At 55.3% G+C, this 21,949-nt stretch overlaps 3 protein-coding genes across 5 annotated transcripts in view; 2 read left to right on the forward strand and 1 right to left on the reverse strand.

Annotated features, from left to right (window-relative positions):
- Window positions 1-4,076: 4,076 nt before the first annotated feature.
- TMEM125 (transmembrane protein 125) lies at window positions 4,077-9,062 on the forward strand. Of its 3 annotated transcripts, none has more exons than XM_027900677.1 (2): window positions 4,077-4,156; window positions 7,466-9,062. In XM_027900677.1, exon 2 carries the CDS (start codon window positions 7,767-7,769, stop codon window positions 8,430-8,432), a length of 666 nt encoding a protein of 221 aa, XP_027756478.1. In that variant the 5' UTR covers window positions 4,077-4,156; window positions 7,466-7,766; the 3' UTR covers window positions 8,433-9,062. The 3 variants fall into 3 exon arrangements, with proteins under 3 accessions (XP_027756478.1, XP_027756477.1, XP_027756476.1); XM_027900676.1 differs by lacking the exon at window positions 4,077-4,156 and adding an exon at window positions 7,034-7,319; XM_027900675.1 differs by lacking the exon at window positions 4,077-4,156 and adding an exon at window positions 7,034-7,267.
- Window positions 9,063-13,017: 3,955 nt separating this feature from the next.
- Window positions 13,018-16,543, reverse strand: CUNH1orf210 (chromosome unknown C1orf210 homolog). The gene is made up of 4 exons (XM_027900678.1): window positions 16,259-16,543; window positions 14,921-15,428; window positions 14,201-14,347; window positions 13,018-13,804 (listed from the first exon to the last, which is right to left on the reverse strand). The coding sequence occupies exons 1-4, from the start codon at window positions 16,343-16,345 to the stop codon at window positions 13,452-13,454; spliced, it is 1,095 nt and encodes a 364-aa protein (XP_027756479.1). The 5' UTR covers window positions 16,346-16,543; the 3' UTR covers window positions 13,018-13,451.
- A 3,021-nt stretch (window positions 16,544-19,564) lies between these two features.
- Window positions 19,565-21,949, forward strand: part of TIE1 (tyrosine kinase with immunoglobulin like and EGF like domains 1) — a 14,110-nt gene continuing 11,725 nt past the window's right edge. The window contains exons 1-2 of the mRNA XM_027900665.1: window positions 19,565-20,195; window positions 20,653-20,940. Of these exons, the coding sequence (XP_027756466.1) occupies window positions 20,150-20,195; window positions 20,653-20,940 (334 nt within the window). The 5' untranslated portion in view covers window positions 19,565-20,149. The remainder of the gene's footprint in view (window positions 20,196-20,652; window positions 20,941-21,949) is intronic.

Raw genomic sequence — 21,949 nt, forward strand, 5'->3', positions numbered from 1 at the left:
TGTGTTACTGTTTCACTTGCTATCCTGAACTGTAGAAAAGTGCCAAGTGCTTTCCACATACTCCTAATAGTATTACACAGAGGATGGTGGTGCCAAGGCTGGGTAACATGTAAACTGGATTACTACTAGGGGTACTGGACTCATTTCCAGGGTAACACCATGGCAAAACAGATGGTTCCATGAGCTGCTGTGACTTTTGGACTCAGCTGAGTGCTTTGTCCATGAACGTGGAATTAGGTTTCTTCAGTCTTATTTTTTTTTCCCCGTTTTGCATCTTTAACCTGTATGAAGCGTAGGTTTCACAGGAGCAAAAGGAAGAAGTTATGATGGAATTGGTCTGTTAATGGGCTAGCTTAACACCCTTTCTTCCTCCTCCCCTCCCCATATAATCATCTTGATACTTCCTGTACAGAAAGAGGATGTAATTAATGTAATTAGTAAATATTTTAGAAACTAGTTCCCTCCTAAATTTTCAGCACACACCCATTTTAATTTGCTAGACTCCCATGTGGTATAATTTTCCCCTCTCTCTGTCAGAATAAATTGTGTGGTAGAACCATAGAACACACTGTTTTAATAGTAGTGGTTTAGAGAAATGGAATCAATCTTTGTGAAAAAGCAGAACCTTGTCCTAACATATAGGAACATACAGGTGAAGAATTATTTATAAATGGTGACTGATGTGCTTAATAATATGTCCCTGTGTCACCCTCACTGGAAAGATTTTAAAGGCAATACAAGGCCTGTCAGATAAAGCCTAAGTAAGCAGCTGCCAAACTAGGCTGAGGAGGATTTTGAAGTTGATCTTAGTGGCTAAGAGGCAGCTAAAACATCGCTTGTATAGGGGAACATTAAAAGTCGGGCACAGCAGAGTGTTACAAGTGAGGCTTATCAAAGATCTGCTGGAAGCAAAGCAGATGTGCAAGCCCCTTCCATACTGGGAAAACCAGACAAAGGTCAAACTCCCACGCACATGCTGTAGAAATGTTGTAGAATTAAGTTGTAACTGGATTATGGTTTTGTGTGCTAATGGTCTTCTAAATTCTCCCGGGGGTGCAAAGACACTTTCTTCTTTGATCTGCATTGTTCTGTTTCTCCTTTTATCTCTAAACGAGCTGGAAAGCATCTCATGCTCTTATAAAGCTACAGCCCATTTTTTTAAGTGAATATATCGTTATCTTTAAACGTGAATAAGGTTTCCCCTTGGATGACTCCTTTGTTAACTGGGCCAACTAAAAGACCAGGTTTTTCTGAGTAGGGTCAAGCTCATTGTTCAAGGGTGTTTGTATTACAAAGCTCACCACATCTCCTTTGCTGTTTGAGGTTTAGGACAACAACCTCTGGACTGATGATATTTCACAGATTTCAAAAGATCTCTCAGATTTTTCTCAGACAAATTCTTAAGATGTCACACTCCTCCTTGGTTTCTATTTGACTAGCATATCCTAAGCTTCCCTGCTCATACATAGCCTGCTAAAAAACTAGCATGTCACTTAAAGACTGAGCCTCCCTTTTCCATCAGCTGGGCAAGAGCTGTTGTTCAGTCCCATTTTCTTCCTCCTGCATCTCCCAGGAGATTTTCCAGCTGCTCAGACTAACAGTAATGATCTCTTTGGCTGTGATGAAGCCCAGCCACATAGGAGGGGATATTCACTAAGCCTGGGAATCCCATTCCCCTACTGACTTCTGTGTTCCTGCTACTCCCTTTTTTTATTCTTATTTCTTAAACGACTCCTTTTCTGTTTCCCTAATTCCTCTCAAAATGGTTACCATTTTCTTTCCAGGGGTTTACCAGGAAGCCAGCTCTTCTGCAGCACAGTAGGCTCTGCTGGTGCTGCTGTCTCCCAGCGAGGGGGGTTCTGCAGCTGCCTTGTCATGGGAAGATGACACCACAATGACATCTTGCCTGACTTAAGTGCCTGCCTGGACTAATGCCATGGAAAGATCCAGGTCTGATATGACCAGATGGCTTTAGCCTACACAGCAGTGCAGGAGCTGCTTTATTTAATACCACGATACCAAATATTTGCTGAATGCGTCAATCTTCCCCAGCACTGCCAACCTGGCTGCAGGCTCCCTCTCTCTCTCCTCGCTGCCTGGGAGCTGCTCCCTGGCTCTGAAGCAGCCCTTTCCCCTCCAGCTGGGAGGAAATGAGCCACCTTCCAGGATCGGTGTGTGGCCAGAGGCCAGATCCTGCCCGAGGAGGGAGGGGTAGCACCTGCACCCCGGCGTGGCTCTGGAGCCCGTCCAAGAGCAGCAGCAGGTTTGCTGAGACGCCACCCTGCTGGGGAATGCACCTGCCCGGGCGAGAGGTGAGGGCTCGCAGCTTGTCCTCGCCGGTGCTGCCGCCGCACCGGGACGGGCACCGGCAGGGGCACCGCACCTGCCGCTTGGCAGGCGGCTGCAGGAAGAAAGGAGGAGATTTTTCCCCGTGGGCTCCCCCCCGGTAGCTGGATCCAGTGGAAGGAAAGCCAGGAAAAAGCGCTGCTGCCAGGCAGGAGCAGGAAAACTGTGCTGGGTTGTCGCGTGTGGGCAGCAGGTGAGTGATCGATCCCTCCTCCCCGGGAGCTGAGCCGCGCTTCGCCAGGAGCTGCCGGCAGGTTTGGGGTTTGCCTCAGACCTACTTCTTAAGAGATCCTGCCTCTTGCCTCCGCTGTGTTTCTTCCTCGCACCACTGTGTTTCCTCTCAGCAGGCAAGGCTTGGGAGTTTCGCGTCCCTCTGGGACTCCCAGGCCACCCTCGGCAGAGGTGCGTGAGGGACAGGCTCTGTCCTGTCAGGGTAATGGATACCTGTTAATGCACGGAGAGAGGAAAAGGAACACGAGACTTTATAATGGAGCATGCCAAAGCTGTCTAGATTTGTGTAAAAAGCAACTGCACACTGCCCCTGTTACAACAAGCCCTCCACCACCCTTAACCTCCGAGGCCCTAGGCCTGGAGAAAGGAAGGGACAGTCCACCATCACCCAGGGCTTCCCTGGGGCTTCCCAAAGGATGTCTCGTGGCAGGAGCACTGGTGGGACAGATGCTCACTTCTGGGAAAGAAGTATCCCCCTGGCAGGGTAGAGAGGGTGGTCTCTCCCCAGAGGTGCAGATTAACCTGCCCAACTTTGCGTGGATTTTGAGAAGCCCGGGAAAGGAGGAACGCTGGGAATTGGTGGTTGATGGAGCAGCCAAAAGAGCTCGAGTCTCTTGCTAGGATTTTGGGTGAGACAGACATGCCACATAAAGGCCCCATTACTCCCATTCTTTGCAGGTTCCTCTGTCCCCAGTGCTGAGTTCTCAGGAGAAGAAGAGAGGGAACCTTCCCACATGCTCCCCGGGGGCACAGACAGACCTTGAGCACCATGACATTCAGAGCACCTGATTTGTGCATTGTCAGTAATTCAGGCATAAAACAAGATACATGAGCTTCATTCTCTTTCAGCCTACTGGAGAGCTAGAATAGAATTGAATATGCCTAGGAAGCATTTCTTTAGTGAGAGGATGGTCAAACGCTGGAACAGCCTTCCTAGAGAGGTGGTCAATACTCCAAGCCTGTCAGTATTTAAGAGGCATTTGGGCAATGCTCTTAATAATATGCCTGAATTGGTCAGGCAATTGGATTAGATTATCATTTTAGGTCCTCTTCAACTGAAATAGAACAGAATAGACAGAATAGAGTAGACAAACTAGAATACAGCAGACAGAATAGAATATTTTGTTTTGGTTAGAAGGGATCTACAACAATTCAGGGCTGACTCTCTCGGTAAAGAAATGCTTCCTAAAGCATTGGAAGTTGGAAAAATTACATGACATTTTGGTTAAAAAAATTATGCCTGTTCTGGTCTAAAGGTTTCTGTGAGGCACAGAGGGGTGGCAAGTTCATCCCAAACAGCCAAGAAGCAAATAAGCTGTGAGGGACTGGGGAAGCAGGGGACTGAGGTGGCTTGAATTTGTTTAAGATTGTGAGGCTCTGTTAGCAGCTCTCATCTAGGTTGCTCATGTAAATCATTTTGTGTATTGTTATTTTACAGCAAATCTTGCTGACTCCTCCAGTCTCCGTGATGCTCACGAAGCCCACATAAGGCTGCATAAAACCCTTCCAAGGCTGGAAGTACAAGGAAGCACTGCAGGAGCCTGTCCCATCTCCAGACTTCCTCTCCTGAATCCTGTGGGTAAGGAATGCCTCAAAGGGGTACCCCTGGGTTCAGGGAGAGGAGGGAAGTGGGGAGTACAAACTGTGACTCTGAAATTAAAGTGTTAGTTAACATACAGTGCATGGCTTGTCTATCAGATATCAGGCAGCCAGACATAAAAAGTTCATAAGTAAATAAACACATGCATATATCATTCTAGGCATTCAGCCAGTGTGCATCTTCCACACCTGCAGCCAGGAGTGGCCAGGAAACTGTCGATGATGACCCTCAGTTTCCAGTTAAATGTTGTCAGAGTGGGGGGAAAAAAAAAAAAAACAAAAACCAACCATAATGAAGAAGGAAAAACATGAACATTTTTGTTTTCCTACATTCCCAGTGTTTTCATGTTTTTCCTCTCCACCTGCCAACCAGCAGTGGGGAAGGAAAGAGTGTCAATTTTTTTCCTGAAATGTGCCCTTTGGACATAAAGCACAGTGTGGCTGGTCCTCTCCTCTTTTTTGTCTTGCATACAGGGACGGAAGCACTGAAGGTTCTGGGTTCAGTAGTGTGATTGTAAGAGTAAAAATACTGTTATTAGCAGCACAAACCCTCACAGTCTAGAGAAGCCCAAGCAAGAGTGGATTCTTGCAGAATAAAGATTATACATTTTCAAACTGACAGAAGGAAACATGAAACCACACTGCAGTGGAAGCCTTTGCCTCTCCAAATCAGTTGTTTAATAGGGGTTAATGTAACACTGGGAAACTCTCCAAATCATTTGTTTAATAGAGGTTAATATAACACTGGAAAATACATGCTCGTAGAGGTGACACCTTATTTTTTTTTTCCTCAGCCAGATGTTCCTACACTTTTATCTTGCTCCCTGTCCTCCTTCAGAGCAAATAAAAAACTCAAATGGTTAACTTTTAGAAAGTAACACAGGAATGCAGTGCTGTAGCTTGATTTTTGGTCACATTTTCCCTCATTGTGGTTTGTGCTGTTGTGGTTTTTTTTTGTTTACTGTTTGACTCACAACTTGTGTGCACAACTTGGGTCAAGCAGCAGAAGGACACAGACTTTGCACTTCTCCAAGCTTTATGATTTCCTAGTCCAAAATCTCAATCTAATCTACAAACTTGCTATCTACCAGACTCACCCAAATGATGCTGAGGAGGAGATAAGGCACCTCTGTGCTTGGAGGAGGAGAGGCAGGAGGAAGCAGTGTTTAGCACCAGGCTGATTTGCATGGGCTGGGAAACAACTCCAGACTCAACATCTTCCCACTCCTCTGCTTTGAAAGTGCCCCGTGACATCCTCACCTTCTCAGGGACCTGTGTCCTGGGCACATGTGGACAGCACAGGGTACCTGCTGTCTCATGCAAACTCGGAGTCCCAGCAGGCACAGATCAGCCTGCTCAGCCACAGCGCTTTTCCCTCTCTAACTGATGCTTTCTGATTGTTCTGGCTCTACCCAGGAGCTGGAGATCTCTCACAGGCCTCCCAGCAAGCAGAGCCTGGGTTCCTGTGCCCCCAGCCCACTCCCTGGCCAGGCAATCCAAGCAGCAGGAGCCATGCAGGGAACAACCCCGTGTGCAGCTCACGGGGCGCGATGGGTGCCGCGGTGGTTACAGACTTCCTGGACACGTGCTGTCTCTGGCAGAGCGCCCTGAGCCACGTCCAAAGTGACCTCATGCTCCATCACAGCCGGGGAGTGACTCAGGAGGAGCTTGGCCTGACACTGTCAGGCGGTGTCTGGTTCGGGCACCCCCCACACTATTGTCCTCCCTCTGCCCCCACCCCGTGTTGGCCGGGCCCCAAGGGAAGGGGGTTTTTGAGGTGTTTGCTGGCAGCAAAGACAATGCCATGAGGGGCTGTGGTTTGTGGAGGCTATGTGGGGACAGGGAGAGCGATGGGAGGACAGATCCCTGGTGTGTGCAGAGCTGCCATGCGTGGAGGTCACAAATTGTCCCTGCCCGTGTGTAACGAGCCCCGAGTCCCAGCGCCACACAGGGCAGGGCACGAAGACAAACAGAGTGTGCTTGGCACGGGCTGAAGGGCTCCTGAGAGCCGTTTCCAGCAGGCAGGGTGCTGAGTGGCCGTCCCTCCACCCGGGAGAAGTGACACAGCTCTGACACGAGGGACCCGCGTCAGTTCCTGTCCCTGCCACGGGCTCCTGCAGGGCTCAGAGCAGTTTGTGTGTGTGTGTGTGCCTGTGATGGTCAAGGGGGAATCAGCCCGTTGGGGAGGTGGCCACAGAGGCAGTTCTTGGGTCTCCAGGGTCTGCCCCATAACTTCAGGGCACACCTGAGATGCTCCCATCCTTGACCTCCCCAGCACCTCTCCTTGATTTGGGTACGAGCTGTTCTAGAGGGTCCCTGTGGTGCTGTGGGACCAGCTGGGGCACTGACGCGCCAGGGAGGCACATTATGTGAGAGAAATGCAAGTTTTTTCCACTCCTGGTGTAACACTGTACCCAGAGAAGCAGCAAGGAGAACCAGGACACTGGGGACGTGAGCCTGGGAAGCCAGAGAAAGGTGCTGTGCCGAGGGGAGCCCAGCTAAGCACAGCACCTCGGAGCCTCCCTCCACCCTGCAACCACCACCACCCTTCCCCTGCTCCCCTCCTGCGGAGAAGTGTTTCATGGACCAGCAGAGAGGAGAGCAAAATCTCGGGGTGCCTGTTCCCAGCTGTCAGACAGCTCTTTCCAGGGCAGTGCTGAGGCCACTGGAGATGTAACCACTGCATTTCTGTAAGGAACTTGTGAGGGGAAACCACCGGCAGTACAGGGGTAGGGACAAGGCTGAGAACGTGCAGCAAGGGCAACTTTCGCTCTTCCAGCGCCTGGAATGGAAGGGTTAAACCCTGGTCCTGACCCCCATCTCCTGCTGTCCTTCTGGGCAGCAGAGCCAGTTGGTGACAAGAGGCTGATGCTGATGAGGGAGCATGTGAAGCCAGAGCTGTGAATGGGGCTTTATCCCAGGAGGGACCTGCCTCTGCTCTGTCCCTGCCCTGCTGCCAGCACCAGCTGCAGGCAGAGTCCTGTGGGCAGCAGTGTGCCAGTAGCCTCTGAGCGGGGCTGGGGAGGCAGGAGACTCGTCCTTGGGCCAGGCTGAGGTTCCCCTGAAGTGCGTGGAGGTCTCCTGGGAAGACGTGTGTGGATGATCTGTTCTCCAGCGCACAGGGCTTTTGTGAGGGAGGCAGAGTGAGGTCTGCAGGCCAGCCTGGAGCAGCCAAGGCCCAGGGTTCAGCAGGGGATTGACTGATTGATTAATTACTGATTGATTGATTGACTGGTGCAGGGGGGCAGGGTCTCTGTTTAATGAAATCTTCTCTTCTTGACTCTTCCAGATGAAAGGCACAGGAAAGGAAGGACACAGCCCCGGTTACTCCCTTATGGTGCTGCTCCAGCATGTTCCACAGCCGTGCCTGGGTGGTGGGCTCAATCTCAGCACGTGGACCATAGCTCTTCGGGTGGCACCACTGCAGAAGGCAGCTCCATGAGGATCCAAAGAATGAGGCAGAGACATTGCTGCTGGGGAAATGCAGCTGCCTTCGCCACCGCTGCTGCCTTGACCCTCCACTTCGCCGTAAGGGTGTAGATCCATCTGTGCAACCACCCCCCTGTGCCCTCCTCACCCAGCTGCCCACCATGCCAGAGCTGGCAGAGCTGAGCAGCCCCCGCACCCCTGCAGACGCAGACCACATCCAGAGGAACATCTTGGAGGAGCATGTGGAGCTCTGGTGGTTCCAGGACCCCAAGAAGTCCATCCTGTGCTATGGGATGGCTGTGGTGCTGATCCTGGCCTGTGGGATTGGGGGCATCATCCTGCTGTACAGCACCAGCAGCCGGTCCGGAGAGTGGCGGCTGGCCGTGGGCACCACGCTCTGCCTCCTGGCCCTGCTGGTGCTGCTGAAGCAGCTGCTGAGCTCTGCGATCCAGGACATGAACTGCATCCGCAGCCGGGATCAGATCGAGCTCCTCAAGAGCGGGGGCTTCTCGGACTGCCTGGTGCTGCTGCTCAGCTCCCTGGTGCTGCTGGTCTGCGGGCTGGTGCTCACCGTCCTCTCCACCACCACCACCATGCAGCTCAGCCCCGCGCGGCCGCTGGCCAGCATGTTCACCAGCGGGGTGGTCCTGCTGACTGCTGGCAGCGCCATCCTGCTCTGCCTGCTGCTCTACCTGCTCTGCACCTCCTGCCGCCGGGCCGCCCCTCGGAGCCTGGAGGCGGGCGAGATCCGCGTCTTCACCATCTCCGGCCGCCTCGCCGGGAACAGGCGGCTTCCTCCCACCTCCAGCATGGCCAACCTGATCTGAGCCGGGACACTTGAGCCAGGACCCGTCAGTGCTGGCCTTTCCCGAAGGAAGGGCGGGAGCTGCGATGTGCCTTGTGCTTCTGGCCGGGGATTTGCTGGCATTCGCTGTGCTGATGGCACAGCAGAGACTCGGGGTGCCTGGACGGGCTCTGGGACCTGGTGTGTTGGGACTGCAGTGCTGGCCTGGTTGGTGTTTTATCTCCTCAAACCTCCTGTGACAGCTGCTCCTGACCTGTGTCACAGAGCGAAGGTGAGCCTGTCCTGTACCCCTGGGGACCCCAGTGCTTGCTTGGTTCCTGCAGGTCCTGGAGCTGCCACGCGCTCTCCTGGCAGGAGAGGCTGTGATTGTGGGTGGCATAAAACCACCCTGTGCTCTGTGCAGGGCCGCCAGCTCCTGAGCAAAGTAGAGCCTCTAGCAGCTGGTGAATGGCAGGGAATACTCTGTGTCAGCAAGCATGAGGCACAGGCAAAGGGAGCCTGGTGGGAGGTATGGCTGCAGGGCCTGCTCCCAAGAAAGCACCTGTGTGTCTGTGGGAGTGAGTGTGGGATTTGCATGGGATTCTTCGTGCCAGAGCCACAGCATGGCTGGACCTCACATGAAATTCTGTTTGTGTTTGCAATGCCAGGATCTGTTCCAGCCTTACATTCCTGCAGCCCACCATCACCTGTGGTTTATCAGAGGGGTGATCAAGGGTTGTCAGGGCCCTGACAGGTTATCCATGCTGGACTGTGAGTTGGGGCTCTGTTATCACACCAGCATCAGCCACATGAGCCACAGACAGCAAGGTGCAGCGGCTGGGGGATGGTGATGGAATGCCTGAATCCCGGGGCTGGGGCTCTCTGCAAGTGGTGTGAGGGGGGAGTGCTGTGCCCTCCCACTGCAGTTTCCCAAGCAGAGGCACCTCTGCTGCCAGGAGCCCTGCAGCTCATCCCAGTCCCTGCCTGTTTCTATGCTGTTTCTGTCTACCAAGTGCTGCAGCTCCTGCAGGGCAAAAAAGTTTTTCTGCTGCCACTTGGGCCTTACCTGGGGCTTTTTTGGTGTTTTATCTCTATGAAGTGTCCATCTCCAAGGTGTCCTTCCCAGAGGCAGACTAACAATTCACCCCGGGAGCTCTTCCTGTGACTTGAGACTAATTTACCTATCAAAATTCTCATTTCCTTCAGAGACCCACTAACCCATTTCCTGCTCTTTCCATTGACATAGATCTTAACCTCCTAGCAAAGCTGTTCCTGCACAACCTTCTCTTTCATCTTCCTGTCTGCTCCCTTCTCCCCCTCATCTGAGATGCCCTGCCCCAGATGTCTGTTTTGCTCATTATTTGCCAAGTTTCCTCCGCAATGGCACAAGACTGAGCTATTATTTTTAAGTGCCTGGTAGAAAATTCATTTGGAAGAGGATGGTAGCTCATTCCCCTACTAAAAGCACAAGTCACTGTTGTCTCCACACCTGGAGGCAGTGTCAGAGTTCACCACCAGTGAGCCCCACAAGGTATATGCTGGGCAATGAAGGCTTCATCCTTTCACAGCTCCAGACCCCACTGTCCCTGGTGTAGTGAGATCACATGAGGGCACATCTGTATTCATCTGCTCTTGCCCTGTTCTGACTGGCTTTCCTTCCCCTGAAGCCTTGGATTGTTTCCCCCGAAGTATGGGCACATCATTTGGGCTTTCCTTTCTGTATATCTGTTATTCCTACATTTTCCTCTGCCACTTTCACTTCATCTTTTGGGTTTTATTAAACTGCTGTTTCCTCTTCTCTCTGCATCTCCTCCCTTAATCTGCCCAAGAGCTCAGAGGGTATTGCTGAGATCAGATTTTTCTGTGCTAAACCTCTTCAAAGCAAAGAGCTTCCCCTCTGGGCTGTTTGGCCCCAGGTCCAGCAGGGACCACTGTGCCTGCGCAGGGAGGGACAGGCCAGAGCTGCTCTGAGTTCTGCACCATCACCGCTGCTGGTGCTCTGCACGTCTGTGTCAGTGCCTGTGCAGTTGTGCCAGGCTGCACCCCCTCTGGCTGCATCAGCGCTCCAGCAGTTACTCCCCACTCCCCCAACCCGCACGTGTGGGCAGGCCACAGCTGCCTCTGCCCCAGCTGTTTTGCACATCTGGGCATTTCTGTGAAGACGCGTGACTGTGCCCAGCTCGCAGCTCCGCGCTGCCTAAATGCCACTGTGAGTCCTCCTCCCCTCCACAGCATGTCACTGTGAACCCTCCTCCCCTCCACAGCCCCTTCAGAATGTGCCCCACGTGCCTGTGAATTGTGCCAGACAAGGGTGATCATGGGCCACATCAGCAACCCAAGGAGAGAATGGCTGAGAACAGGCTGTGCCTGAAGATGATGGTTTGGGTGTCCGGTGCCCAGAGGGACAGCCTGCGCTGCCCCAGTCCCTGACTCACCTCTGCAGCAGGGGTACTGGTTTGTGTCTTCCTGAGTTCCTGTGTTGTGTGTGGAAATACATAATAAAGTGTTGGAGAAGCCGACTGTGTTGAAGGCTGATGCTTGAGTGCTGGCCTCTCTGCAGAGCAGGAGGTGGCAGGGCTTTGCAGGGCTGGCCTCTGCTCAGGCTGAGCCCAGGGCAGAAACCATGACAGCCCAGGGTCCCTCCTGTGCCACCACAGCCCCAAAACCTTATTTCCTGATACATGACCCCTACCTCCAACTGCAGGTCCCTCTCCCTCTGCTGAAGGACCCAGGTGTAGCCAGATCCCCTCTGTGAACCTGTGACCTCACCGTGACCCTTCAAAGGTGCTCCCATGGAGCACACAAATCTTTCCTGAATGTGTAAGTGCTGGCTGGTTTGTTTACAGAGAAGCTTTTACCCTGTGGCAGGGCTGAGCCTTGTGGCAGCAGCTGCTCCCTGCAAGGAGCCTGGAACCAGTCTGCCTGCATACCTGCTCCCTGTCCCATCCCCAGCCTCAGCCGCAGCAGCTTCCTGGGCGGACCCCCTCGAGAAGGATCCTCTTTTTCTGCTCTGACCCCTTGTATTCCCAGCTCTGCAGGCCAGCTGTATTTCCCTCCCTGTGAGCTGCCCCACTTGCACTGGAGCTGCCTGGAGAGAAGGCATTAAAAACCACACGTGAAAACCAGACATGTTAAGCTTGGTTAAAAAATAAGTGGGTGGGACTTCTAGCAGGGTTCAAGTAGACAAGCAACCCACCACTAGGTACTGAGGGACAGGAGTTAAGTGAGATCCTGGATAAATAAGCCTGGGCTCTTGCAGATTTAGTCTCTTTTAAGACGCCACTGAGACTAAAAAGAAAATAACGCATCTAGCGTGAGTTCATGTGATTGAAAAGCATGTTAAAAAGCCCAGAAAATACCCTCTGAAACATAACTGAAATGCATTTTCCCAGCCCTCAGATTTAAGTCTCCTATCTTACCAGAAAGATAACAAAAATTCCCCAAAATTACAGTATATAGTGTATTTTCATGGGTAGTTCATGAGCCCGGAAGACAAACCACGAGAAAAAAAGTAAAGCTCAGTTTAGAAATACGGCGTTAAAGAGCAAAAACTGGCTGACCACTGAAAGGAAGCCAGCAAGTTTTCCTCCTCCTCATGGCTTCAAATGTCACATCTGCTGTCTGGGTTGTATTGCCCATCCAGTGCCTGACCCATTTGTCCTCTTTGGTTCACACTCTCCGAGGTGTATTATTTACCTTTGTATACACTATGCTCTGTAAATGTCTTAATGAGTGGAGAAACAGAAAGTTAATAGTGAAACAGAGACCTGAAGGAGGCGGGGAATTGCCTGTGTGGCAGGGCTGCAAGAAATGCTGTCCCCCTGCGTTGATACTTCCTGCTCTGGAGCATGAGGAAGAGATTCCCGAGCTATCAGGCACGGTAACGACTGGGCTGTGCCCTGGGAAATCTTCCCGGCCGGATGGTACCAGCCTTATGAATCACTTACCAAGGAGGGTGAAATGTTGCTGCTGCTCCCTGCTTTTTAACTCCAGCGTAACCAATGCAGGCACAACCGACTACAGCAGACACAACTTGCAGTTACCTGCGTCTCATGTGCTGTTTATCGTACCACAAAGATGACAGGAATGCAAAAAATTACCATGTTCCTGTAACTCCACGGTTTGGGATGCACACAGGACTCTAATGGGAGCCAGGGGACGGGGTCGTCTCGCCCCAGCACTCGTGGCCGCCTGACGCTGCAGCTGGCACCACTGAAAAATTTGCTCGTGGCAGGGGGAAGGTAAGTGTCTTTCAGCGTGTTTTGCTGGAGAGGGAAGAGAGAAAAGGAAGAAGGGCTACGGTGGGAATCACGGACTCACAGAAACATTTAGGTTGGAAAAGACCTCTGAGGTCATCCTGTCTGACGCTGGGAAGCAACGCTGGAGAGAAGTGCACAGAAACACTGTGGCGATGTCCCAGGGCTGCCTGCACCACAGCAGGTGACAGATCGGTCTGCACAAGAGCACTCGTGCCACCGGCCTGTTCTCTCACTGCCGCAATTAACGAGGAGTGTATTTATGGTCCTTGAAAGCACGTGCAAAAAAAGCCACACCCCAGCTGTGGGGCTGAGGGGGTCTCCTCCCAGCACTGCCACAGGGAGAGTCTCAACAAACCATTGCAGGCAGAGGCAGGGCTAAATCATGCTTTAATCACACCCCAGAGTGACAACGCATTGAGGGACAGAGCAGGGCTGGGTCTGGTGCAGTGGGGTCAGTGCCCAAGGCCCCGCAGACAGCACCAGGGCAGGCTCCTCTTCCCACTGCACCAGGCTTCCTGGGCACAGTGGGCGCCACCTCCTTCATCCTCAGCATCCCAGCAAGGCTGGGAAAGCAGCAGCAGGTTTGGTGTCCCTGTGACAGTGCAGCCTGTCAGTGTCGTGCTGGGGCACTGCAGGGCTGGCTGCCTTCAGCCTCCAGCACCATTCCCTGCCCATCCCTCTCTCCCCTCCTCTCTGCTCCTTTCCTCCTGCCCCCAAACATGCGGGGTCAACAGCCAAGGGGATGGAGCTACAAGGGGATGGAGATGACAAGAGGCTGCAGCGGCGGTGGCTGAGTTGTGAGCTCAGATGGAGAGACGCAAGTCTCGCTCCTGTTTGTCCGGCAGCTGCTCGCTGGGCTGGATGTAGTTGTCCTCGATGAAGCCATCATCATCCTCAGCTTGCAGGTCAGCTTGCATGGACTGGCTGCCGCAGGAGCCCCTGTCCCAGACACTGCAGTCCTCCATGGGGCTGCCTCCGATGGAGCTGATCTCAGGCAGCGGTCGGTGGCGGTAGCTGGCGAAGTTCTTGTGGACGAGCTTGCACTTGGCAGCCACTGCGATCAGGATGGAGACGCCCACTGCTGTCACCAGGAACGCCACCAGGTAAGGCCAGCTCCTTCCCCCCTTCACGGTGGCAGGCAGTGTGGTGTTGGTGGCTGTGGCACGGGAAAGGCACACGGTCAGCCTGTGGCACACCCAGTGCTCCCCACCTGCCAGCCCTGTGCCCGTCTGCAGGGCGCAGCCAGCGCGGGATTGCCTTCCTCAGGAGCAATATAAATGCTCTTCACCGAGGGTGTGTGAGCACTGAGGGCAAAGTTGCTGACAGCTGTCTGACACTGGTGCCCAGCCCTGTGAAGTCTGTGCTCCACGTGGCTTTGGGGCACCTGCTAACTTTTCTGTCACAAAGCCAGCAAGCACCTCCAAGGGGGTGACCGCCCTCCCCACCAAACCACTGCACATCTGCACTGCGTCTCCACCCGCGGTCCCTCCGGTATGACAGGGGGCAGGAGGGAGCTCGACCTTACAGACACCTCTGAATCTGCACAACTTACTGTTGCTCTGGGTCACCGTGGTCTGCTGTGCCGTGCTGAGCGCGCGAGGGAACCGGTGCTTCGTTCGGCAGCCCAGGGCCTGGGAATCCAGAGCTGCGATCTCCTGGCCCCGCAGCCCCGGGGGCGACACGCAGGTCACCTGCACGGCTGGGGGACAAGAGGGCTAAGGTGAGACAGGGGGCTTCACCCATCCCCTCCCAGCTGGGAGAAGACGATCCCTGCTTGCTCCCGGGTGGATGGGACACATTGCAAAGTGCTCCTGGCTCTGCCCTCCAGCCTCACCAGCCCTCAGCCTATTGTAAGGCACAACCAAAGGAAAAATTCCCTGACCGAGGAACTGTGCAAGTGTGTGGCTGTGATTAGAAAGCTCCTCTTAACTGACTAATGCCAAAATCATGGATGCTGATAGGAACTGCATTGCTTTTCCCTGGGAGCTGAGCTCAGATGATTGGAGTCTGATCTGCCTCCACAGGAAGAGCTGCCAAGCCCTCTGCAGCTCTTGAAAATGCAGTCACTCCACAAAGTTACATAAAGATGGATTTAGGGGCTGAAGTGTACATGCAGCCCCTTTCCTGGAAGAGTGGCTAAATTATCCTGCTAGGTCTCTGAAGAGCCATCTCAGAGCCTGCCCAGGGGTTGGAGTAAAAGAATCAAGCAGGACTCCTAACCCAGGGTTCCTCCTGCCCGACACCTCTCCTGCCACCTGCCCCATCCACTCACCTTTCCTGCGCTGCAGCCACTGCTGCAGGGGCTGCACGGTGCAGTCACAGACCCAGGGGTTCCCTTCCAGACGGACCTGCGGGACCGTCTCCATCAGCTGCAGGCTCCAAGTGTCCACGGAGACCAGCTCATTGTGCTGCAGGCCCAGGTGGAAAAGAGCCTTCAGTGGCAGCAGGAAAGGGACATCAAGCTCCTGCAATCTGTTGTTTCTTAGGAGCAGTGTGTGCAAGTTTCCCAGGCCCTGGAAAGTGTCCGTGTGGAGGGAGGTGATGCCGCAGCTGCTCAGGTCCAGCAGACACAGCGCCCCGAGGTTGGAGAAGATTGCTGGGCTCAGAGATGGCATGGCATTGCTAGAGAGGTTGAGAGAGCGCAGGGAAGGGAAATGCATCAGGAGAGTCCTGTCACGGGGCACGACCAAGGAGTTGGAGGAGAGGTCCAAACTGGTGATGTTTCTTGGAAGGGAACTTGGAGCATGCTGAAGGTTCTTCCCATTGCAGTCGGCCCGTCCCTGGGAAAAGAACTGATGTCTGAGATGGGCTGCCCTTGCTGGGGAGTATCTCTAGAGTGAGACTCCCCAGAAGTTCAAATTAATTACCCTTGCAGAGTTCATAAGAAGCAAAGACACAAAAAATTTAAAAAAACACATGGGCTGCCCATGTGGGCCTGGATAAACAGAGAAAGATGAGCAGGACTGCCCAGGACTGAAGGAGTAAAGGAGGAGCATGCAGGACTGGGAGGAAAACCCAAACAGACGAGACGGGTGCAAAGGCACCAGGTTGTCACCCTCCTGTCCTTCCTTACTGGGCAGTTGTCATACAGGGTCAGCTTGCAGAGGGCTTTCCTCTTCCTCCCCCGGATCCCCACCTCCAGCCCCCTGGGGAGCTCTTCTGTGACACAAGGGCATCCTCCCAGCTGGGGCAGGGGAGCAGGTGAGCCCTGCCTGTTGCAAGGGCAGGCAGGCAGCTGGCTGGGCTGCAGAGCTGTGGGCACCTGCACCGAGCACCCATGGCTCAGAAAGGCTTTGTCAGCCCTGCTGTGCTCTGGTGAACAGCCTGGACAACGTGTTCAGCCCGAGGCTGGGAGCAGGACAGCCAGGCTGTAGGTGTGGGTGAACCCCCGCTGTAGCTGGTGGCCGCTGGCACAGCACATCTCCCAGTTAACTCCACTGGCTCCCATGGGTTTTCAGTGTTCATCTTCTCTTGAGCTGTGCAGACCAGGAGCTGCCTGCCAGGCCCTGCTGCCCCGTGGGCACCCCAGCTGTGCTGGCAGGACCAGGAGCAGAGTGCCCCTGCCCACCCCCATCTGCTGCCCGTGCCAGAGCCCCCTCCGCCCTCCTACCTGGTGGTCAAGGCTGCAGGGGTGTCCTGTCACCACTGCCCAGGCACAGAGGAGGCTGCAGACCCCGAGCAGGCAGGCAGGAGCCATTTGGCTCCGGGAAACTTCCGGGCAGAAAAACAAGTTTCAGGGAAAGCTGGGAAGCCGGCAGAGCCGGCTGTGCTGGGCGAGGTGTGGCCACGCACGGCCCAGGGCCCCCACCGAGCCCCTGCACCCCAGCAGCACAGCCCTGCAGACCACCAGAGCCTGGGAGCCAGCCTGGCTGCTGTCCTGGCCCCGCTCCCTCCCGAGCTGGGCACGGGTGAAAGGTGGCAGTGCCAGTTACACATTAACCACCGCGCCCCGCCACCTCCCACCCCTGTGGCCTCCTGTGATCGGTGACCAGGGGACCGCCAGCATCTGCCTGGTGGACCATGGGGTGCAGTGGGGACTGCCTGGGTGGGAGCAGGACACTGGGAGGTGCTGGGGGGCCAAAGGAAGGGGAGGAAGCACCTCTGTAGCATCTGCCCTGGGATGCCACGCTCAAGGAGAGCAGCCTGAGCCTGGCCCACGTGCTGTGTCCTGGCTCCACACACCCAGGGCAGGAGCACACAGCCAGCCTCAGACAGAGAAGCTGGTGCTGAGGCAGCAGGAAAGTGTCCTACAGGAAAATAAAAGTCTTACTGAGATTCGGGCAGAAAGGTGTTTAAAACATTCAGCAAACTGGCACGCCTCTGGGCCCGGCAGCAGCTCAGTGAGCAGCACCTGGCTGTGAAGGTCCCAGAGGATGGGAGTGCCCCACCACCTCCAGCACCCCCCTTGCAGACCTGCCATGGAGTCAGTGAAAGTCTGGGAAATCCTGTTGAAGCAGCATCTCGTGGGTGTTGGTTGGTGCAAGGCTGGGGGAGAGACCTGCTCCCGTGCCTACGGGTGCTGGGGCAGGAGAACAGGCGAGGGCTGGCAGAGCCACAGCCCAGGCAAGGGAAGTGCTGGCAGCACCTGCTCCAGGCTTTGCCTCTGAAGAGGGGGCCCCAAGCTCTCTTCCCTGCTCCCTGTTCCCTGGTCCCACTCCTGCTCAGTGATAGGAAGCAGCCTGCCAACAGGAGCACTGCTGAGTCGCAGTTTCCACCCATCGGCGACTGGGACAGGGCAGCCCCTCTTCCCCCAGCTGATAGAGTGCTCCTCCACAGCCCCATGTCCCACCCTTTCCTCAGGGAGAGGGCTTCCCAGCAGCCTGTCCTTCATCCTGTAGCCAGCCATGTGCTGGAAGCCAGCACAGCCAGACAGCTCCTGCTTCCCAATTGCCCTGCCAATGCCACCAGCTGGGCTGGGGATGCTCGGCCACTCCGCTCCTGGGATGCTCCCACACCTGGTGGTAGCAGCCCTTAGTCCAGCTTGTGGGGCCTCCCCAGGACCTGCTGTGCCTGCAAAACAAAACAAGCATCCAGAGAAGCGGGGCTAGAAAATGTTGCTGGGGCAGCCCAGTCCCTCAGTGGATTTGCAGGGCGTTTGCATTTCCCATCAGGAAACGGATCGGTGCGTTATGGTTTCTGGCATGCGGTGCCGCGCATTAGAATGTGCAAATGATAACAAAAAGGAGTATTTTTATCAGTCTTTGGGTGTTTGTTTTTTTTTTTTTAAGTCCGTCGTGATTCAGCAGAAAAAGTTGAGGTCTGTAAATTTAGCAGAAATTCAGGTGCTTTCAGCATGCTGTGGGTTGGGCAATTAGAGCTTTCCACGTTACAGGCGAGCACATGTGGGGAGCTGCTCTGGCTGTGCTCACCCCTACCTATCTCCCAGGTTCCTCCTGTGGAGGTTAATACACTTAAACTGGAGCTGTAGGGTCCTGGTTGAGTGTCCCCACAAAACTCCCCAGAGAGGCTTCCCAGCCTACCTCCAACCCAAGGGATCTGCACAGTTAGACAGCACAGCTCTTAACCAGGTGCTCCTAGAAAAAAACACAAGTGGACAAATCAGCTTGGGCCAGATCCCTCAGTGGATCCCTGAGATCCCCTGGGCATCACCTGGTGCAGAGAGTGATCCCAGATGGCTGCCATTCCCCAAAAAGGCAAAGCACTGCACCAGCTCCCCTCAGGCAGTCGGAGGGGCCCTGCTGTGCTCCCTGGAGGAGCACACTGCAGATCCTGTGGTTGCAAAGCCACACGAAGTGGCACGATGGTACTTGTGGCTCTGAGCGTGACTGGCCTCTACAGCCAGTAAACAAGGGGAAGAAACCATTTACTTGTCTATTCCTGCATATATTCTCTTTACTGAGTGTGCAGATGAGTCCCAATGCACTTGCAAACGAGCTTGGGGTTAATCAGGAAAATGGGGATTTGGGGTTCCCCAGGAGGGCACTGACAGCAAGAGGGACCACCCTGAGCTGTCCACCCTCTGCACATCTTGCTGTGGGATGGCCTTGTGCTCTTGCATTTACCTCTTGGTTGTGCCTCAAGTGCCCAGGGGGTCTCCTAAACACAGTCCCTTGCCCATGCATAGCCCATGACAAAGCACAATGCTTTGTTTTCCAGGCAAATGGGGGCAGCTGCACCTGGTGTCCATCTTTTTCTGATCCTCTCCATCCCTCCTGCTGCGGGGTGGCTGCACTGGGGGAGCCCCTGCCCACCGCCATCCCTCCCTCAGCATGCCATGGGCACTGCGTGGCCCCGGAGCACTCTGTAAATAGTCGGAAGCGATGAATGGATTTCCCTTTCCTCTCCATGTGTGCTTTAGATTTTTTTTTGGCCGGATACAGCACGGGCTCAGGACACACCAAAACATGAGGCTCGTTCCCTGGCAGCCCTGGTTTTCATATGGGAACAGTTCAGTTTGTGAAGCAGGGCCGGGTTTGGTGGGTGAAGCTTACGGTGATTTCCCCCGGGGGATGCTTTTTGTTTGCCAGGCAAAGAGCCCGGACCCCACCGGTGGCTGGCACAGCCTGACTGGAAGGCCGGGAGTGAGTCCCTCTGGGGCTGTGGGGGCAGCGGGGTCATGCCGTGCCGTGCCCACACCAGCACCGTGCACGGGAAAGCGCTGAGGGAAAACCAGGTTCCCGCCGCTTTCCACCTCCTCACGGACACGTTCACAGCAACACGGAGGGTTTTCTGCCCGGGCAGCGGCACTGTGGGCTGGATGGCTTTTTTGCTGCCTTGCCTGTGCTCCCACTCAGCCCCTTTCAGCCCGGGCGGCGTTGCCATGATGGGCCACTGCAGGAGCGAGTCTGGCCAGGCACACGGAGCCCAGGTGTGGCCGTGCCTCGGCAGCTGGCCCGTGGCGGCGGGAGGCTGAGGCGTCCCGAGGTGTGCGCGGCCTCAGCTCCGCCGCACGCCGCTCCCCGGGGGGACAGCCTTGCAGGGCAGCCCCCGCCGGCTCCTGGAGTCAGGGCCTTCTCCAAACAATGGGTGGAGAGCAGGAAACGCCGCATGGGAAACAGGATTTGGCTCCGCCGCCGCCACCAGCCACGGCCCCTTGGCCCCTTTCCTTTCCCTGCTCCAGAGAGCCCTTCCCACAGCCAGCGGCCACGGGGCTGCACCGAGGGGATGGGGACGCTGCCGCCCAGGCGGGCTGGGGCGTGAGGCACCTCCTGCCCGGGCTGGGGGTTCAGCATGGCTCAGAGAACGTTGAGCATGCAGCCCTAGCCCTGGAGGAGCGGGTGTCTGGCCGCTGAGCAAGCAGGAACGGAGGCATCTCTCTCTCCGTGCCCAGGCTATGCACCAGAGAAGGTGGTCCCAGCTGCCCTGGAGGTCAAGCAGCAGCGTGGAGGCAAGATGGGGGGCACGGGCTGGGGGCAGGGGTCCTGAGGTGCTGCTTACTTGGAGCCCCTAGGCAGCCACGGCCTCCAGCTCTGACCCCCCGTGGCTGGGACATGCTGGGGATTTTCTGACCTCCGCCCGATTCAGAACACACTCCAAGGATATGGGACTCCAGATTTATCTTCTGCTTCTCCTTCCACGCCTGGCAGGTAAATCGCGCCTTTCCCTCTGCCCCAGTGAGCAGCCCTGGCCACAGGGAGGCTTGGTGGGATGAGGCAGCTGTGGGAGCTCAGTGGCGCCATCAGAGCGGGGTTTGGAGGGAAGAAATACCCCTTTGTGATCAGCCATTTGGAGACCTGAGAGGCCAGCGATGCCCTCCCTTCCCTGCCTCTCCCCAGCATGGGAGGACAGGCACCCCAAGACACCGCAAGCTCGGCTCACAGTGAGGAGCTGAGCCAGTCGGGATCTCCGAAAGGAGAGTGGAAATTCCCACTGTGCCGTCCCAATGGGTCTGCAACGCACCTTGCTGTGCCTCCTGGGCTGGGGGTGGCAAAAATGTCCTGGAAAGGGGGTGACATGTGGGTGACGGGAACTGGTCCGGAGGCAGGGCTGGGATGGCCGTGCCCTCGACCAGTTGTGATGTGCCCTCGTACTCCCCCACCCCAGGGGCCATCCTGGACATCACCCTGATCGCCAACGTGCAGAGCCTGTCCCACTCCGACTTCTTCCTCTCCTGCGTCACGGGGGAGAGCGACGTGAGCTACCTGCAGATCGAGCGGGAGAACAAGATCGTGATGACCCACCCCAAAACGGGCTTCCAAAACTACCGCAACCGCAGCAACCAAGTGCAGGCCAGGGGCTTCTCCATGACCGATCTGGTGGGGATCTTCTACTGCCTGGGCCGCACCCCGACCGAGCAGGCACAGGTGGTCTACGTGCACAACAGCCACATTGGTGAGTGGCCGGGGGCACGCCCTGGCTGCCGGAGGGAGCTCCCTGCATGGCAGAGCTCTGCAATCCCAGTGCCAGCTGGTGGGGTGGGGGGGACAGTGGTGACGTTTGGGATCCATCAGCACGGGTGTGGTGGAGATGGGAGCGGTGTTAGGTGGAGGAGAGTGAGCAAGCCCCACGGAGGAACCTTCTGGATTCGTCATGGTGCCTGGGAGCGGGGGCAAGGTCCAAAAGGAGGCTCTTGGGTGCCCTTGGAGGAGGTTGTGGGGTCTGGAAATCATTAACCAGAGCGGGGGGCAGCCCTTCTGAGCTGTGCCAGCCCGTGTCTCCACCGCAGGCTCACAGGGAGGGGTAATTGCCCAGGGCGTATCTTCGGCAGCCTCTCAGGAGCTCGACAAACACCATCCAGCTGCAGCACAGCACTGCTCCAGCAGTGGGCCTTGCTGAGAGGCATTGCCAGGCTGCACTGTAGCCAAGAGCAGTGCTGGGCTCATCTCCCGCTTCCATTTTGGGCCATATAAATCAAAAGGGCCTCGCTGGCCTGGTCAGTAGCAGGGTTACCACCTGGGGCAGCACTTTCCCACACTACGCTCCCTCTGTGCTTGAGACCTTGCAAAACTATTAGGACTGAGATTTTCTGTGATAGGTGTTTGCCTCAGCAGTCTTTTTAACTCTTTTTTTAGTAAGTTTAGCTGAAACAGTTGACCTTTTGTTGAGAATAAGAGGAGGGGATACAAGTTTCCCTGGTTATATTAAAATACAGCTTCAGCAAGCAGCTCTAGTGTCTACAAGCTGGGGTACAGAGGCTGCTGGTGGGGTCCAAGCATCCCCCAAGGAGCAGGGCCCAGGCTGTGTCTTCGGCCAGAGGCTCAAGCTGAAAATGGCAGTGATCCTGTTGGAAACAGAGTGGGCTGAGCAACCAAAGAGGCACAGAGATGCTGAGGAGGCAAAGCAGAGGCAAACAGAGACAGTGAGGGAGGCACGGCCAGCAGTAGGGGGTGAGGAGCACGGG

Source organism: Empidonax traillii, unplaced genomic scaffold (genome assembly GCF_003031625.1).
Source record: "Empidonax traillii isolate 1590-97213 ecotype Southwest subspecies unplaced genomic scaffold, ASM303162v1 scaffold745:size721762, whole genome shotgun sequence".
Taxonomy (NCBI): domain Eukaryota; kingdom Metazoa; phylum Chordata; class Aves; order Passeriformes; family Tyrannidae; genus Empidonax; species Empidonax traillii.

Bases quoted from the DNA above. Each gene is read 5' to 3' on its own strand.
- TMEM125 (XM_027900677.1), top strand. From the start codon at position 7,767: ATGCCAGAGCTGGCAGAGCTGAGCAGCCCCCGCACCCCTGCAGACGCA.
- CUNH1orf210 (XM_027900678.1), bottom strand. From the start codon at position 16,345: ATGGCTCCTGCCTGCCTGCTCGGGGTCTGCAGCCTCCTCTGTGCCTGG. The intron at 15,429-16,258 runs GTAGGAGGGCGG...TTCTTTTCCCAG, and splicing joins CCTGCAGCCTTGACCACCAG to GGACGGGCCGACTGCAATGG. The intron at 13,805-14,200 runs GTAAGTTGTGCA...CCCGTGCCACAG, and splicing joins CACGGTGACCCAGAGCAACA to CCACCAACACCACACTGCCT.